This window comes from Hevea brasiliensis, chromosome 17, assembly GCF_030052815.1.
Source record: "Hevea brasiliensis isolate MT/VB/25A 57/8 chromosome 17, ASM3005281v1, whole genome shotgun sequence".
Taxonomy (NCBI): Eukaryota; Viridiplantae; Streptophyta; class Magnoliopsida; order Malpighiales; family Euphorbiaceae; genus Hevea; species Hevea brasiliensis.
In genome coordinates, this window is record NC_079509.1 from 11,918,855 (window position 1) to 11,937,762 (window position 18,908).

An 18,908-nucleotide genomic window follows, 5' to 3' on the forward strand; every position below is an offset into this window, starting at 1 on the left:
TTTAATTGCTCTTAAACCCTGTTTTAATTTATTTTATCATTTTTATTGCTTATTTTAAGAGTTATTGATATCAATTTATAAATTTTATTATTTTAATTGTTATCTTACTTTTCTCTTTCCATTAAGTACAATAAAATTAAAATAAATTATTTTTTTAAAGAGTTAAACTGAAATAAATTATGAATTAAATTAAAATAATTAAATAAAATTTAATATTATATTATAGCCAATTAATATAAAGTCAACTTATATTCTCTATATAAAATCATCTAAATACATAATTTTATATAATTAATATAATCTTTTTCTAAAATGTTGAGGGCTACCTTTAAAGTTTTCACTATAAGGTGTTTTTAGTCATTTTCTTTTAATTTCATTTTTACTTGCATTTTTTGCAATGGATTATTTTTCTATTTTAATTAAATAACTATATTTTTTTGGCCAGAAAATATCAATGATAAATAAAAATAGAATTACATCAAAAATTTTATTATGAACAAAAATAATTGAAAATATTAGCTAAATTCAAATAAAAAATAATATATGTAATAATTTAGTCAATGAATTAAATATTAAAATAATCTAAATTTATAATGTTATCAAATTAGATAATAATTTAATTTCATTCAATTTATTTGGCTTATAATATCAGTAAATTTTAAATTACTTTTATAAATAAAATAATATTATTATATTTTAAATAAAGTAATTATATAAATTATTAATTTATATATAAAAAATTAGAAAATCTATTTTTTAAATAATTTTATCATAAATTAATCCATATAGTTACTATCAAAACAAAAGAAAATTTATTTAAATTAAATTAATTTGATTAAAAATTAACTTAAGAATAAAAATTTGTTTATATATATGTATATATACACTGTATTCCTCTAGTTTGTATAATGAAAAGTACAAAATTGCTCTTTTAAGGATGAATGCTTTAATTAGCTCATTTACTGCTTCCATTTATTGTATTTTGTCTTTTTAGAATTAGTCTCTCTTCCAATTTTTTTTTTTTTTGAGATATTATTAAAAAAAAAAGTTAAAATTGAAGCATCAAATTTATAAATAAAAATTTACAAACTAATTTGAAAATTTAATCAAATTTTAAAACATAATTAATTTAAAAATAAAATTTACAAACTAATTTATTTAGAAAAACAAGTTTTAGTTTTGCTCATTGATTACAAACTTACGAGCCAAATGTTACCTTACGTAAAAAAAATATTAGTAATATTTATCCAATCCCGGCGAAACTCTTGCAAATTCTCGCGATATATTGTCGGCGTATCGAAAGCACAATAAGTGCCCCGAATCGGACGGCGAGACGGAACCGCAAAGCAACAAACCCATTATACTGGGAATGATGAGCCCGCTATCTAAAATAGCCACGTGGTAGACAATGACGGCCCGATGAGTTGCCACGTGGAAGACATATAATTCCCGTGGGCCCCGCCGTTCAGGATTCAGCTGTCGAGCATTTATTGGCTGGGTATTCTCTCAACTCAACTAGAGACTAGAGTCAACCCTAACCATAGTTTATTAAGAGGAGGAAACAAGCAGGTTGAAGTGATCGAGCGGTGATTTTGGGCTATAGCTTATTAAGGGTTCACAGCTATAGCTTTTCTCCCAGCCCCACCGCATTCTTGTTGTTGCTGTAATAACTCTCCCTTTCTCTCTCTCTTTTTTTCTCTCTGTGTATGCTCTTGTGAACGCTGGCTACAACTTCCAGAGTTTTCACAATCTAACTCGCCGGGAGATTGATGAGATCCTGAACATATTTCAGTTTGATTTGATTGAGATTTGTTCTGCTTTTTTCTTTTCGAAGTATGGTCTGGTGGAGTTTAGAGCCGGTGATTTTGGGCAATGAGAGTGTGAACAATAGTTCTTTGAGGAAATTTGGGAGAAGGAATTTGAGAATTCGTTGAGGAAATCGAATTATCATTTGGTGTGTTGAATAAGGATTTTTGTCGTTTCTTTTTTTTATATATATATATATATTTTTTCTTGATCTGGTTCTACTTTTGGCAATTTTGGATCTTGAAGATTCTGAAAGGAAAAATAGCTGAACAAACAAAGTTTTACATTTTCCTGCTTGATTCGATTTCATCTGTCGCAAAATCAGGGCTTTCTGCTGCCGTTACGGATCCTACATTGTTCAAAGTTTGATATAAAAAGAGTAAACGACTCGTCTTTAGGAAAGGATAGTGTACTGAGAGAAATGTGCAGGATAGAAAGGAGTGAGAGAAAGAGTGGTGAAATTGGGGAGAGAAGAGAAAGAGAGAAGAATATGGGAATGGTTAAAGGAGTGGAGAAGGTGAAGAGTATTTCGAGGTCGAAAATGAAGATGTGGATGATACGAGCCACCACTTCGGTGTTGTTGTGGACATGTGTTGTTCAATTGACGACGATCGGTGAGATGTGGGGGCCTAGGGTTTTGAAAGGATGGCCCTCTTGTTTCTCGCACGAATCCGCTGCCGCCCTGGAGGAGAAGGTTCCAGCTGTGCCTGCTCGAGTTCTGCCACCGAAGAGTGAGTCTATAATGATGTTACTATTGTTTAATTTAATGTATGATTCGTATTATTATAATACATTCAAAAAAGTTCTCATATAAATTTCATAATTTCTTTTTTAATGTTTGTGGGCAGATAGGAGATGCATTTTTGGAGATGATATTTATTGCTTGCTTCTTAGTTTTTTTTCTTTGCCTGCCTTTTCTAGTTAGATTGTTTTTTTTGCACAAAAACACACAAGATGGTTGCCTTTGGAGTTAGAAGATTGTCGTTTAAAATGAGGCATTCTAGAAAGGTTATGAAATTGACGGCATGTTTTGCATGTTCTGCATATAATGAAGTCCCGATGGCGCAAGTTATCCCTTTAGGAGAATGTTTGCAAACTAACTGGACTTTTTCCCAGTGGACCATCATGAAAAGAACTTGTTTTGCTTCTGATACCTTTCTTCTAACTCCATGACCATGACTCGTTTTTGGATTGTTACTCTTTTATATTTTCAATGCTTGATTGTATTCTAATTGAGTGCATTTTATAGCCTGTTTATTAGTAAGTATTGGTATTTTCAATGTAACTTCTAAATTTATATTGTTTTGTTGCCATTAGGAGTTTACAAGAACAATGGCTACCTCATGGTTTCATGCAATGGAGGTCTCAATCAAATGAGAGCAGCGGTGAGTGGTTAGCAAAGTGCACTTGACATGTCAATAAGTGTGGGTGATGCTGCTGTTAAATATGCTGTTTCTGCTATATTTGGTAATTATTCTGTTTTTTTCTTATCCTTGTCAGATTTGCGATATGGTTGCTATTGCAAGATATTTGAATGTAACACTTATAGTTCCAGAGCTTGATAAAACTTCGTTTTGGGCTGATCCCAGGTGAGTCAATTCTTGATGATTCCGTGCAAACTTGAAGCTTTTGAATGTTGTTAATTTCGGTGGAAGGATTACAAGTTGCTTCTTATTGGAATCATATATTTGTCTTTCTGAGGAATTTATGTTATTGCAGTGAGTTTCAAGATATATTTGATGCAGAACATTTCATCACATCATTGAGAGATGAGGTCCGGATATTGAAAGAATTGCCTCCTAGGCTGAAGAGGAGAATGGAGCTAGGGATGACTTATACCATGGCACCAGTTAGTTGGTCTGATATATCTTATTATCATAACCAGGTTCGTCCATTGCTATTATGTTTCCTTGGGGTAGTGCATTTGTAGTGCATGACTCTTAAAAATACTTAACACCAATTATAGTTGGCTCCACTTTAAAACCTTTAATCAGTGGTCCAATATGCGGTTCTGTATGTTTGTATTTGTTATTATTTTTATTTATTTATATATTTTGCATGCAGATTCTTCCTTTGATACAGAAGTACAAAGTTTTACATCTTAATAGAACTGATACACGACTTGCCAATAATCGTCAACCTCTGGAGATTCAGAAGTTGCGCTGTCGTGTAAATTTTAGCGCTTTAAGATTTACTTCTCAGATAGAGGAGCTGGGTAAAAGAGTTATAAAGCTTCTTAGGCAAAATGGTCCATTTCTAGTACTTCACCTCAGATATGAGATGGACATGCTGGCCTTTTCTGGTTGTACTCAAGGTTGCAACAATGAGGAGGTAGAAGAATTGACCAGAATGAGGTGAACCATGCATATCTTTATATTAAATACTTGGCACTAGCAGCTTCAAATATTTATCTGATACTCTTATGACATAATTTACTTTTCTAAACAGATATGCTTATCCTTGGTGGAAAGAGAAAATAATAAATTCTGACTTGAAAAGGAAAGATGGGCTGTGCCCTTTGACTCCAGAGGAAACAGCCCTGACATTGAGGGCATTAGACATTGATCCAAATATACAGATCTATATTGCAGCTGGTGAGATATATGGTGGAGAAAGGAGAATGGCAAGTCTTGCAGCGGCTTACCCCAAACTGGTTGGTAGATTGAAATTGTTGTTGACTGCTCAACTCTTTGGTACTTACTGGTTTGTCTCCTTTCTGAATGGGTGTTTTTGATTTTGTAATACAGGTCAGAAAGGAAACATTGTTGGAACCATCAGACCTTAGGTTTTTTCAGAATCACTCATCCCAGATGGCAGCATTAGACTATCTTGTTTCATTGGAGAGTGATATCTTTGTCCCCACATACGATGGAAACATGGCTAAAGTTGTTGAAGGCCATAGGCGGTATAGTTGTGCTGGCACTGTACTTCTATTTGTTCGTGTATTACTTATAGTAGGTTATTTTGTATTTTTAAAAATAATTTAGTGGTTTTTTCTGGCTTCAGATGAATGATTTTGGGATTCATATCCCTTCCGGTTTTAAGATCCTAATTTTTGTCTCAATAAGGACTAATATTTGTGTATGCCCCTTAATCCAGACAGAGTTATTTATTCTGGCTGTGAAACCACTATCAAAATCAGAATCCTCATCTTATTTGAAATTGATCAACTTTTTTTTTTATTTTTATCAGAACATTTTTTGTTGGTTTTTGGAACAATTGTTATGTCATCTGAGGAAGGTTCCTGAAGTTTCTCCTAATGTGTTTTTGAATGGATCTCCATATGATGGTTATTTTTACATTATTCACACTCCTCTTTCTTTGTGAAGTCCTTATTAACATTCTGTTATGTTTGATTCTTCTTCAGGTTCCTTGGGTTCAAGAAGACAATTTTACTGGACAGGGGGCTTTTGGTTGATCTGATAGACAGGTACAATAATGGATCACTGAGTTGGGATGAGTTCTCTTATGCTGTGAAAGAATCACATGCAAATCGGATGGGGAACCCAGTAAATAGGTTGGTGATTCCAGACAGGCCAAAAGAGGAGGATTACTTCTATTCCAACCCAGAAGAGTGCTTACTGTCTTCAGAGGATCCCTTGGATCCTTTGAGTAGCACGTGACAAATATTTAGGAGATTGTGATGTTTATTCTACCACAGATCAAAGGTTAGTTCGCTACGCAGTAGTAACAGTGATAAAGGAAGATTTTGCAAAGAAGAGGCAATCAAGAAGATAATATGTGAGTGGTGAACTTGAAGAAAGCCGAAAATGATCTATGGGAGCGTTTTTAGGACGTTATCATCGTAAAGTATATGCCAATAATCCAATTCATGTATAGAAGCTACCCTGCCATTACAGGGTGATGTCAAATCAACAAAATCGGATTGTACACAAAGGGATGCAAATATAGATGTTGTGGTTTACCAGAAATGTGGCCTCAATGAAGGTTACTTCATCATCCTTCCGCTTTGTACTTTTTTTTTTTCCTTGGTTCGTTTAAGATATTGTGAGTTTCTAGCAAATATCAAATTTTAGAAATTTCTGTTCCAGTATTACTGAAATGGATGTTTACCCCTCTCTCTCTCTCTCCTTTTTTAAGTCTGGCTCTAACTTTGGAGGAAATGGTCCCAAGTGTGAATGATGTATTTTTATTGGTTATAATATAAATGGCAGTAATTGATGGTCGGTCTATTAAGTTGATATGATAATGTTTTTAATATCGTCTATGTGATCTACCCGAATTCTTCATTTTTTTAAGGAGGATCCAACTTACTGAGCTCGTGAAACAAGTTTCATGGAATCGGTCACAGGAACCTGGGTATAATTTAATGAGAATTGAGGGGGATATGATCATCGGGTATAATCTGAGGAGTAAGTGTAAAGTCAGAAAGGTGGTTTTGCTCATTCTTTGTGATAGTTTATAAGATGGAACCAAAATGGGTGGTGGAGCGACCTTTATATATTATATATTTATATACATAATAATACATGGGAGATAATTGCAATTGATCCCTTGCCTTGCGAGAGATATAGCTGGCATTTAACAATGTTTCGGAAAAAAGGTGTGAGGCAAGGCAACTCAGCCTCGCATGGCATGATTAAATTGAGAGATCAGGGTTGCTTTCGGTGGGTCCAACAACTTCATCATTTGATTAAATATTCTATGAACTTGGCTAAAGCCAAATGCCTATAGTTAATTGATAAAGTGGTTTGACCAGGATAATTACACGTTTTGTTTGGGAATAAAAAAGAAAGATATATAATGAGAGACAAGACTGCTTTAGAGGCCCCACAGTCGATCCGTTGATAGTGATACCGAATATGCTTTACCAGAGATTATGACCATTGGCAGATAAGTTACATTTCATTTGTCTTATCATTCAAAGATTATTTAAGCATTACAACTCCAAGAATCACCAATTTTCCCATAAAAAAAATTTATTAATTGATTATTTTGTTGAATTGCCTCTAAATAAATCCAAAAAAAAAAAAGCAAAATAGAAATATTGATACAGATGATCCCGTAAGACTATAAGCACTCTAGAATAGTAAATTTTGAGTCATTAATCAAATAATTAATATGTTGCCTTCACTATAGTATTTTTTCCAAAAAAAAAAAAGAAAAAAAATGTTGAGTTCCCATCCCATCACAAATTGATTAGTCAAAATTTAATTTCTTTATTTATTTTAATTTTATAAAATGTACTCTGCTTGTGTTCTAAGCAAATTACATAAAAATCATATTTAAAAAAGTAAAAAAAAAAGCTAATCTATTGATAAAATCTTTGTTTTAGTAGTAAATGTTTGGTAACATTAGCTTTCTCACCTAACCTGAAAATTTGAAGCGTCAAATTTGGGATAATAATATTTCCATAGGCAAATGTGATGAGTCCCTCAATAAGGGAACAATCTAACTGCAAAGTCGGTTGATGATACCGATTTTTCACCTGATCCAATGTTCATTCAGTCCCTTAATTACTATATTAATTAATTAATTATTGTAATTGTTATTATTAGAATTTTGATTATGTTATTATTATTAGTAAATAAATTGGGTCCAAAGGATAAATTGAAAATATAAATAAATGTGATGTCTTGCATTTTGGCCTTGCGTTTCTGTGAAGCCAAAATTAACATTTCAATAACAGGAGAGATTATTTTATTTATTTATTTTTATTTCTCTTATATTATTTTTCCTTCTTTATCTTTTTGTCCACTTCAAATTCCTTTTCCAATTTTCTTGCCTTTGTACAGTTATTTTTCATTTGAATTTTGTGTATTGTTTCTTCTCATCAATTTCAGAAAGATATTACTTATACCCATTTATTGAAAATTATTTATTATATTTAAAAATTAATAAACGCTAATTTTTTATTTCTATTAAATATAATAAATATTTATATAAAAATTATTAAATAAAATAAAAAAATAATTTAATCAATTATTAATATATTTTTATAAAAATAAAATTACTTAATTATTTTTTTAATTATCATTCAAAATCAAATGCGTATAATTGAACATCCATTGAAAGACTGTTAAGGGTTACAATGGCTAAAATAACTACACATTGGACTTGTAATTATCTGGCTTACTTCATAAAGAAATTTTTAAAATATCTATTTCTTTTTCTAAACATTCATGTCTACAAATAATCACATAAATTATCAATTTTTAATTTAATATAAAAATAAATAAAAAAATAGAAGAAATTTCTATAAAATAATTTCACCATTTATTTTCCATGACAGCAACAGAATCCTTCGATTCTACGTTATTTTTATATAATTTTAATATAATTATAATATTAACAGTTTCAATAAAAAAATAAATGGACAGTGGCATAATAAACACCCAAAAATGTATTTGTAATAAACATATAAAATATTACTTTTTTAAAAAAAATATCTCAGTTATTTTTATTATAATTAAGGTTAGGAAAACAAGCACCAATAAAAACACATAATAAATTTTTATAATCATATATTTTGTTAAATATTTTCAATTTTTTATTTAATTTAGTAATATTTTGTGCAGTGCACTCATCATTAAAACCTTTAAATGCTAAAATTATTATTATTTTTTTAAGATAAAGATATCATCAATTTAATAAAAAGTTAATCTCATGCAAGGAATTAACTTGCCATCAATCATTTTACATGTTAAAATAACCTTTATTTTAAAATATTTCTATACTTTCTTTTTAAATTATGAGTTTAAAGTATTTTGACAATAATTTTAAAATAATATATTTTTTTCTTTAAATTGTAAATAATTATTTTAGCTATGTGTCACTTTGTAATTGGGTTGCTATTCCATGTATTAATCATAAATGGAATAACAAATATATTATATAATTTTTCCTAGTTGGCTTCTTCTATATGCATTATATGACTCGTATAGTAGTAATTGTACGGTACAGTAATTATTACATATCAATGACAAGTTATGTGCAACTAACAACCCATATAAATTTAACACATAAATCCTTACAATTATTAAAATCAGTTAAAAAAATAAAAACTTATTATCATTCCATGCAGATCACCTACATGGAATCAGTCATATGATATGATTTTTTCATCATATATATAATTCACAATATGGCTAAACTGTTGATTTGGGATCAAACTCAACCTTATTGAGTCTAGATCAGAATCGTGGACTGTTCAACAATCTCGAGTCCGTATTTAGTCCATTTGGATTGAGTTCTAATTTCTAAAGTGGCCAGTCTACCAAAGGATTGTTAACAAGAGGGCCTTTTACTACTTCTAAAATGGAATGGACGTAAATCCATGGGCTCCACCCTTTACAACACATGGTTTGCAAATTTGAAGTACTTACTAATGGCAGGCAAACAATTAGGAGGGATTTTATAAGCTTCTGCTGCTGTACAAAAACAAAGGTACAAATCTTCTCATCCCCAAGCGAAAACCCAAATGGAAGGATTATTAATGAAGTTGATAAGAGAAGACCTCCACAAACACCAACTCATTGTTTTGAATCAACATCATAAATATACTCCTTTTCTTCTCTCTTCAATATATTCAACTGAACATAGGAGATGACAACATTTGTCTCTTACAATTAATCTGCCAATCCTTTTTTTTTTTCTTTTAATATTTGGATTTTAATTAAAATTTCTATGTTCATTGCAATTCTGCAATCTTTTCCTAAAATAGCCAGGGATTAACAGCATTGTTTTTATTATTATTTTTTTTTAATATTTGGATTTTGGAAACATCACATGAATGGAATGTTAATGAAAAGCAGCTTCTCAGCGTTGGAATGTGGAAGCCCATATGATGATACACAAAAATAGAAAATGAATAGTACAAATTTGTTCGTTAGGAACTCTGTGCTCCCAACAAACACAAAACAGTTACATGTACAATCGTCTCGGTCTCAACTGGGTAGTTTATAAACCAGGAGAAGACATGAATAAACTCCCATGATGACACAAAAGTATATATAAAAAAAAAAAAGAATAAAGTCAAAAAAAGAATATTAAGAAACTTTCGTACTAACTTTTACTTGTCTTGAGCTTCTTTAGGGCTTCATGGCATTCCCCTCCGCTTGAGACTCTTGGCCGTATTGTACCTTGGTTGCTAGAGGGAATTTGATTATCCTATGGCGAGAAGAAAAACAAATATTAGCTCAGCTTTCCATGGTTATATGAAATGGAAATCTGATACAGATTAAAGTTCACATAACATCATAGATAAAAAGGGTATTTTTTGAAAGTAATGCTAAGGCTTTGCCTGTAGACCTTAACAATAGATGCTGGAATAATTGGTCTTCCATTTGCTCGCTTTCCCAGCTCAATTTGCACTGAGATGCTGGCCTGTGACAAATCTACTCCAGAACTCTGCAGTGCGTGTGTCAGAGTATTTAGCAATCTGCATAATACCATATCAGGTCTGTTACTTGACTCGATATGCAACCTAGGTCCGTAATAGAAGAAAAGACTCACATAAGGGAAAAAAAGCACTAGAATCTCTCTTTTGGACTAGAGCTTACAGTCAACTCTATCAAGATGGATTGTGGAACTATAGATAGTTTAAGAAGATGATAATAATTAGCACATTTTTTTCCCTAAAGATTGGGAAATAACTCAGTAATTGTGAACTTAATTACAAATGAAAGATATCCTGTTCTTATGCCCAAAAAGTACTCTGTCCACTAAAAAAAACTTTCAAGATAATTGAGAAAAAATAATCATATAATGAGCCTTGGCCAAAAGGAAGAACGAATTGTCTTCTAACATTCTTATCAGGACTAACGCAACAGGAATAACTACATAGAATATCGAATGTTGTAGTATGTGTCATCTCTTGCCCTCATTAGGATATCTATTTGCTATAAACATGCAGGCAGAAGTAAACAATCAAAGGACGAGATCAAAAGCAGAAATGCATTTGAAACTGACTCCACAAATTTCTCATCTCCAATGCGCATGTATGCTAAAAGGATATTAGAATTTTAAGATCAAGTCAGAAGAATTAATTTAATTTAGTGATTTTCTAAAAAAAAAAAATCTTAAATCCAATACTTTTCGATGCTAATTGAACATAACCACAACTTACAAAAGCCATGCAAGGAAATTCTCAAACTAAGTGTGAACAGTAAACATAAACTCACCCTTGAGAGTACAAACTTGAGATGTTAATGGCACCACCTTCAATGCTGAGCTCCTGTTCTTTCAGCTTATCAATGGCAACAGCTCCGTCATTGGCACATGATCTGATCTGATATGATTGGGATTGAGGTTGACTTGTCATATTCTCGGCATCTGATACCATCCTAGGTGGAACTTGAGCCACTGCACCACCAGTTCTACAAGAACTGAAGAAGTTTGGCTGCAGTGAGGAAGGAAAAGGCATTGCTTTATTTGTTATTTCAGGATGGTGATCCAGCAGTTTAAAGGCAGTGGCTGATTTTATGTCAGACTCTACTGGGTTCCGTGCACTTCTGGGAATGGTTGGAGAGAGTGCGATGTTTTTCTCGTCTACCTTTGCAGCGAACAGGAACGCAGGACCAGCACCACTATTCATGCCTCGAGATTGATCGACATAACTTTCTGAAGGCCTGTGACCGTTTCTCTGGTTTAACCAAAGGACGGTCAACTATTATGTTACAAACTTACAATCATAACCAGCACTACGGTATATTCAGTCATGCTTGTTCCCATAACACACTGAAAATACAAAGGCAAATTTAGAAGTTTACCAATGGCACCAATTTTGCAGGTTCATGGTTCCATCCTTGGTATGACCCTTCGTATTTTTGTACTTTCTCTTGCAAAAACTGAATGTACTCGATGACCTACAAAAATATTTACACTCCATTCAAAACCGCATTATATCGTATATTGTAAGAAAGGAAGGATTATTTATAAGTACTTCTCCCACCTCTAAAAGGAATGACGCCTTGTCTCTCTTTTGGTCGCCATGAGGAATGAGTTCTCTCAACCTCTGAAATCTGCATGAATAACTTCACAGGTTAAGTACACCATACTGTTAGCAAAAGCATTAGTAGTGATAAATTGCATTCATTGCATCCAATTTCAAGAGGGGCCACAATGCTGTTCTAAGCCCATGCGTTAGTTCTTATGCACTTTTTCCTCGACGAAAAGCACTTCGTTATATATTGTTAAGAACAACATGATCAACCGATAATTTTTCTTAAACAAAAAGAGATGGAACCTATCTTTACTTGTTTATATCCATCAAACTTCATAATTTGCACCAGTTAAAATAAAGGACATAAAAGTTTATATATATATTGGAAGGGAACTGCAGTTTGCGGATGCCAGTTTAAGATATTAGTGATTAATTGGAGTTGTATCACTTCATCATTTTAAAAATTATTCAATTACTCTTCTTTTGGATCTTTAACTTGGCAGGGGAAATGGAGAGAAATTAAAAAGGAAGAATGGAGAGAAAAAGAAAAGAAAAAAAAAATTTACTCTATTTTAATTAAATATGTTATTAGAATAACAGAAAAACGTAATTTAAAAAAAAATAAAGAATAAATAATTATTATACTTTTATTTTTTTTATTTATATTATAAAGTGATATTTAAGTATTTTAACAATCATCTACCTCCATTTTTCACTAAGTTGAAGAGAAATATTTTGAATTAAAATATATACTCATTTCTTTTCCTTTCTCTTCAATTCTCTTTTTTTTATTTAATGTACAAACAAGAAATTTAACAAAATTAAATTTTTTTCTTCTCTCTTCTTTTGGCTTCATTTCCCTTAATCCAAATAAAAGGGATCACAACTTTTAATGCACCAAAATAAAAAATGTTTCAACTTCCAATACCTTTCATATTGGGTTGGTTATATTTACATATTATTTGATTGTCACTCCACTTTGCCTAGTCCAATTCTACCTAATTGTAATTATTATAATTATGTATTGAAAAAAAAAAATTCATCCAACAAATGGAAAGTAGAACTAATAGTAAACTAAAAAGAACAATATTATTAGATTTTGCAGTGAGAAGCAGTTGACACATACCTGTCATTTATTTTGCTCCTCCTCCGTTGCTCAGTGGCGGAATGTTTCGATCGTGGCGTGTTTGCTTTATGGTCGGTGCTCTTTCCATCCACTTTTACCCTTAATTCCCCTATTAAAATTAAGAAGGTGATTGAATCAATTGCATGGAAACCTAGCTCTAGTATCGCCAATGTGAAAATTAACCCCCCAAATAAAATATGAACTGGATGGTAAGCCAGAAAAAACCATAGCTAAAATCCAAAATTTCTGTGGGATTATTTTATAGTAGTAGAGGCAAGCATATGAAACAGACCTTTATGGATAGGTGAAGGGCTTTCTTTCTTAAGAACGAACTCCTCCTCGTCATCTAAATTATCATCCTGGGCACTATCTTTGGCTGATTTTATCATTTCTATAAAGCTATGGCCCTTCTGTCCTGACGGCCTGTTAATTAGCCACACATCCAATGATCATTAGCTGTTAATTGAAAAACTAGAGGGAAAAATGAAGAAGAGAAAAGAAAGAAGTGCAAGGAGAAAGAGACAGACTGAGAGGAAGAGAGAGAGCTGAAACTATTGAGATGTGCGTTTGTTGACGACTGTGACGGCCTCTCCGACGACGTCCAATGCCCCGCCTTCACCGCCTCTTCTGTATGCCGCCAAAATCAATATCAATATTATTATATTACCGATAAGAAAACAAAAACATCGAGATAGTCTATTTTATTTGTTTTCTCATTCTCCCATTTTATATAATTCATTCCAACTCCTCTTTGGTTGCCTAATTCTTTATCCATTTTTCTACTTTTCCCGTGCAGAATCATTGGTTTACTGTCGAAAATGTTTAATTATTTATTGAAAACATTGCTACTATACTATATTAGAAAGGTACTGTGTTAGCAAAACGAAGGTCATTAATTAAAAGGCGAATATAATTTAGAGCCCCTTGGCACCCACCCAGTAGAAACAGCTTATGGAAGCTCTAGCCCTCTAGCTCTGCCAATGCGAGATTGCCAGTTGCAAAAAAAGCAATCCACTTTGCAGTGCTAAACAGCCTGCAAATTCTTAACGAGAAAAGTATTCATAATTCTCTAATGCCAAATTCTTAACAGCACTTCCCAAGGAGTCAAAAAAAGAAAAGTAGAGTCAACTTCTGATTTCACAGTTGCTTTGTTCTTTTTCTTATTACCTTTGTTTTCTTCTTCCTCTATTGTGCTGTGTGTAATACTGTGCTAATCATTGCGGATATCCTGATCTGAACTCACTCTTATCTATTGACAACTACATTTGGTCCTTGCGTTTCAAATTACAATATTTGTTTTTTTCTTTTTGTTTTTTCAATTTACAAGAGGCAGACAACCGATTTGGTTGGTCTATTTTGGGCCGTATTCTTATATCAGCAAACCACTAGGAAGCGTAAACAATCTTGGTTTGATTTCACACTTGGACCGAGTCCTTGGGTCCCTCAAAATTGATTTTTGCAGTAACATCAGTATTAGGAATTAAAGCTCAAAAGTCCAAACCCTAATGAAATAATGGCAATGTCAGTTTCAGCAATGACAATTGGATGTTTTTCATCAATGAACCGGAAACCAAAACAGCTGGAAGTTAAGGTACCGTTGTTCTTTAATACTAGACGCTGTCAGGTTATCATATTTTTCTTTGTACTACTCTTCCAAACAAGCATGCCAGTAGCTATAATAAAATTTTAAAAATTGTACAAAACATTTGAGGCCATTAAGTGATAATCAATATTATGACCTCATATCGATCTATGCATGCATGGTACTGGACTTGCATGTACATGCAAACGCGACATGGAAATTAACAAGCACACAGAATGAGTGAGAAATATTTTCTTTAAAGAAAAAAATGTTACCTCCTACAATGTTGGATCTTTCTCCCTCATTCTCCTTCCTTGTCTTTCCCTTCTTCAATGCAGATTCTTCCCACAGGGTGAATCCACTCCCGGTATAAGAACTGCAGTTGGAATCATCCTCATTTTTCTCTGCACTGCTGGCTTGCGCTACGGTGAATATTGCGCTACCTTCTGGCTTTGAGATTCTTTGATTGAAATAATTAGAAATGTGGCTAATAGTATAAGTTCCAATCCCACCAGGGAGGGTGTGCTCCACTGAGGGTGGAGGTGCTGGAGGCGGTGGCTTTTCAAGGGATGAAATCTCACCGGTGGTTTCTTCTTTGGCAGCGTTCTTCCCTACCCGTTCCAGTGGCTGTAGAAAATCATGAGTCTTGAGGTAACCTGTCATGCATGTAAGAATGAAGATTCTATTAGATCTAGGCATCAGTAAATGCTACTAGCTAGTCCGTAAAATAACACGATGGCAGGTGGAACGATGATCTAAATGCAAAATCAGGGGGATTATACTGCAATATTAACTCCAGTGGCCAATGAAACTAACACTAACACAGCTTATGTGCTTTTATGTCCATATACTTCTATTTTCCCTGGAGATTCATTAGCTTAATACCATATTTGTTTATTTCTCAAAGAAAAGCCCTATTTGTTCGAAAGGGAGAAAAAAAGGAAATTTGTTTCGCCCATCTACAGATTAAGTTAATACATTTCTTCGTTTATTACGACTTTGGCAGGGTAAGAAAGTTGTAGTTTTTTTTTTTTTTTTTAATCAAAATTGTAGTCAAAGCAATAATGTAAGACACAGCAATAATTTTTTCAAAGAAATAAAATTCTAGAGAAAGATGCAGCACGTCCTTAAACTTTTATTTGGAGATGAATTGCACTAAAGATTGACTTTTTATTTCAGAATAGATAATTAAGAAAAATAAAGTTAATTAAAAGATCTCAAATTCCAAAATAGCAATTGCTAATGCTAAATTATACATATATAGATTTACTTCAAATTAAACATATTTAAAAGCAATTCTAATTAAGGGTTATACTATTCATCTATTTATTTAATTTAATTTAATTTAGAATATACAATATATACACAGATCATATGCCATTTTCATGAATAAAAAACGCGGGGCTATCTCCTCTCTACAGGATGATCTGTGAGTGTGAAATGTGATTGTGGACGGCATGCAGCTGCATAAAAGGGGCTGATGTGATTTGTGAATAACATAGCGCATCAAGATCATGGCCAATTCCAGAATGGGTTCCATCAACAAAACCCCAGTGCCCTGTACCCCCAAATCTGATGGTTCTAATTGCTGACTGCCTACACTTTCCTTCTGCTGGCCCACCCCCCAATTCGTGGCCCAGATCCATGATTCGATACTTATCACGTGCATAGACAAATCGTGATTCGCAAACAGAAGATATAATCTATAATGGCACTTCGATATTTTTCTCTCATTGATTCAAAACTATCAACACAATTATCACCTTCAATTTGAAAAAAAAAATATTAAAAATAATAATAACAAGAACACACTAAAGAACAAACCATTGTTTTGGGGATCTTAAAACGAGCGAAAATTTAAAAGAACAATGGAAAAGTACCTTCAGAAGGTGGCCTTGGATCTTGTTGGACAGCTGAATGACTGTACAGTGAGAGAAAATCGTGTGTTGCTTTCCTTCCTGTAGAAAATATGCTTCTAAACCACGGTTAATACCACAAACTTTCCAATCTCTTTTTTCCAGGAAAGATTTTCCAATCTTTACTTGGCTTTTGTTTAAAAAAGAATAATCATTTTACGCCCATCAAAAAATGAAAAACAGAAAACAAAAATATGTTTCTGAAAATACCTTCGGTTTCGAAGAGACGATGTTGTTGAGGAAGCTCCATCCACGACTGAGATATTTTTGATAAATTCAACAACTTTTTTTTCCTTTTTGGAAAAAGAAAATTGATTCGAACAATTCCGGTGATTAATATGTCTGGACTATTTTATGAAACTGTAGAGATTCTGGAAATGGACCAGAATTCCAGTTTTGAAAACTAGAGATTTTTTTTTCCCTTCTTGTAAATGCTTCTCCTTGTTGTCAGATCCGTTTCTCGAGCCAAGCAGAACACTTTAAGAGATGTCAGGACTCGCCTGAGATCGGAAGTGCATTTACTTTCCAAAGCAAATTGAGGTCTGGATTTGAACTTAAGACTCCGATTCCCAGTTGCTGTAATTGAAGTGCTCTTTTGAATTTTTTTTTTTCCCCCCGAGAAAATTCTCTCTCACACTATCCAATTCCAGAATTAACTTCACTGCAAGAATGAACAACAGAACTCCAAATCTTAGATATACCGAATCTGCCACAGAATTATGGATAAAAATTGATATTTATCAAAATTCAAGTTATGAGAAAGCGCTAAAATAAAATCACTCAAGTCAAAACTCCCACAGAACACGTGCAATTATGAAATACAGCAGAAGAAGAAGAAGAAGAAGAAGAAGAAGAAGAAGAAGAAGAAAAGCAAATCTAAACAATCTGAATTAAGCAAAGAAACAATTGAAGAGAACTAGGACATGGCTGCTTACCTTTTATCTGAATTATGGAAATTAACGCGCAGTTTTCAGCTGAAAAATGCTTCAAAACCGAAACTGAAATTCAACAGCAAAATACACGCAGAAATTGATAGAAATCTGATGGTAAATTCTGGTGGAAACCGAACGGAATTGAAAGAAATAAAATGCTTAAAGAATCTTCTTCTAATTTGGACAAAAAAATATCTCTCCCTTTCCTTTTCATTTTTCTTTTTTCCAAAGAAAATTATTTTTGTTCTAATCATTCATTGCTGTCAACGAAAGAGCAAAATGCAAGAGACTCTCTCTCTCTCTCTCTCTGGTGAGTGCTTGCTTTGAAATGTTTTATACAGTTTTTCTTGTTTGCTTTGCCTCATAGTTTTCCGTTACGGGAAAACGGCGTTTTACTTAACGTCGTTACGGCGAGGATTGACGGCGTTAGGGGTCACGGAGGAGAAGGGTTGGGTTACGAGATGCGAGATATTTGTTATCTATGTTTTCCAGTTTACCGCGACAGTGGCTGTGTCGTTCACGCAACTCAATAATTTACTTTTTTTTTTTTTAAATGTTGGCAATCCCGATAAGGTTTTTTAAAATATTTTTCACCTTAATACGGATATATTTGCTTCGATTGTGTCTTTTGCCCTCCCAATAAAGAAGATTTGTTTCGTTGCAGACATTATCGCCGCTCTCACATTCTGTATTTCAAAAAGAAAAAAAATACCACCCTGATTAGTTGAGGATGGGACTGTACCGTACTAAGATGTCATCCAGTGACCCAGAAAGGATTTGTTTGTTTTATGAAAAAATATATTTTAAATATATTAATGAAAATCATTTTTATATAAAAAATTCAAAATTATAAAAATAAATTGGTGAAAGAGGGATTTGTAATTTTGTATGAAAGTGTAAATAAATTCAAGTACATTGGAGATATGATATGGGTTAGAAAAATAGGGAGAAAAATAAAAGTGTCACATCAATGGAGGAGGCGTGAGGTGAGATGGGCAAATGGTGGTCACTATTTTTTTATTTGAAGATCTGCACATCATGTGCGTTACAGCGTCAGGACATCCCTTAGCCCCCACTTTCCCTGCTACTTTCAGCTTTAGCTAACCCTTTGGTCCTTCACAATTCATTCTCTTGCCTCACGTGACCCGGCCCCTTAACTATTACTATTAGTTGACTTATCAACAATTACCCGTTGACCCCTTCCAAAGATTAACGAGATAACGCTAATTACATCTCATGATTAGTGCACAGATCCCTATTATCTGACTAACCCTTTTAATTAATTCTCTATTTGGGTATTCAGTGTCGTCACCAGAGGATGTTGGTGATAATGGAGGTCATATCACGTGCCTACACCTCTCCCTTTGTAGTGCCGCTAAATGCGGGACTTTCTCCTCATTGTTTAGCTCCCCCATGTGCCCTATGTGCCTCTCTTTCTTTCTTGTGGTTTTGAGACCTTCTATTGTTTCTTACTATGGCATTTAGTTTCATTATTTCTGTTATTTATTTATATTTATAACATTATTTAAATTTTGGATTCAATACGTTTATTTATTTATTTTTAATTAAATTTTAAATTTAAGAGCTACATATTAAAAAAAAAAAAAGTTGTGAATAACATATATATGGTACAATGGAAGTG

The 18,908-nt window shown here is 32.9% G+C and overlaps 2 protein-coding genes across 5 annotated transcripts; one reads left to right on the plus strand and one right to left on the minus strand.

Moving 5' to 3' along the window:
• Positions 1 to 1,582: 1,582 nt before the first annotated feature.
• Positions 1,583 to 5,887, plus strand: LOC110643900 (rhamnogalacturonan I rhamnosyltransferase 1). Its single transcript, XM_058140016.1, has 8 exons — positions 1,583 to 2,537; positions 3,124 to 3,191; positions 3,307 to 3,395; positions 3,526 to 3,691; positions 3,871 to 4,160; positions 4,255 to 4,459; positions 4,554 to 4,711; positions 5,174 to 5,887. Exons 1-8 carry the CDS (start codon positions 2,228 to 2,230, stop codon positions 5,427 to 5,429), a joined length of 1,542 nt encoding a protein of 513 aa, XP_057995999.1. The 5' UTR covers positions 1,583 to 2,227; the 3' UTR covers positions 5,430 to 5,887.
• Positions 5,888 to 9,567: 3,680 nt separating this feature from the next.
• LOC110643903 (transcription factor BIM1) lies at positions 9,568 to 17,592 on the minus strand. Of its 4 annotated transcripts, none has more exons than XM_058140018.1 (12): positions 17,270 to 17,589; positions 16,545 to 16,995; positions 16,299 to 16,376; positions 14,694 to 15,074; positions 13,364 to 13,463; positions 13,129 to 13,259; positions 12,837 to 12,945; positions 11,720 to 11,789; positions 11,538 to 11,633; positions 10,950 to 11,410; positions 10,078 to 10,207; positions 9,568 to 9,936 (listed from the first exon to the last, which is right to left on the minus strand). In XM_058140018.1, exons 2-12 carry the CDS (start codon positions 16,582 to 16,584, stop codon positions 9,832 to 9,834), a joined length of 1,701 nt encoding a protein of 566 aa, XP_057996001.1. In that variant the 5' UTR covers positions 16,585 to 16,995; positions 17,270 to 17,589; the 3' UTR covers positions 9,568 to 9,831. The 4 variants fall into 4 exon arrangements, 3 of the variants coding, with proteins under 3 accessions (XP_057996001.1, XP_057996000.1, XP_057996002.1); XM_058140017.1 differs by having other exon boundaries at positions 10,950 to 11,434; XR_009145708.1 differs by having other exon boundaries at positions 9,911 to 9,936; positions 10,078 to 10,176; positions 10,950 to 11,434; positions 17,270 to 17,591.
• Positions 17,593 to 18,908: the final 1,316 nt, after the last annotated feature.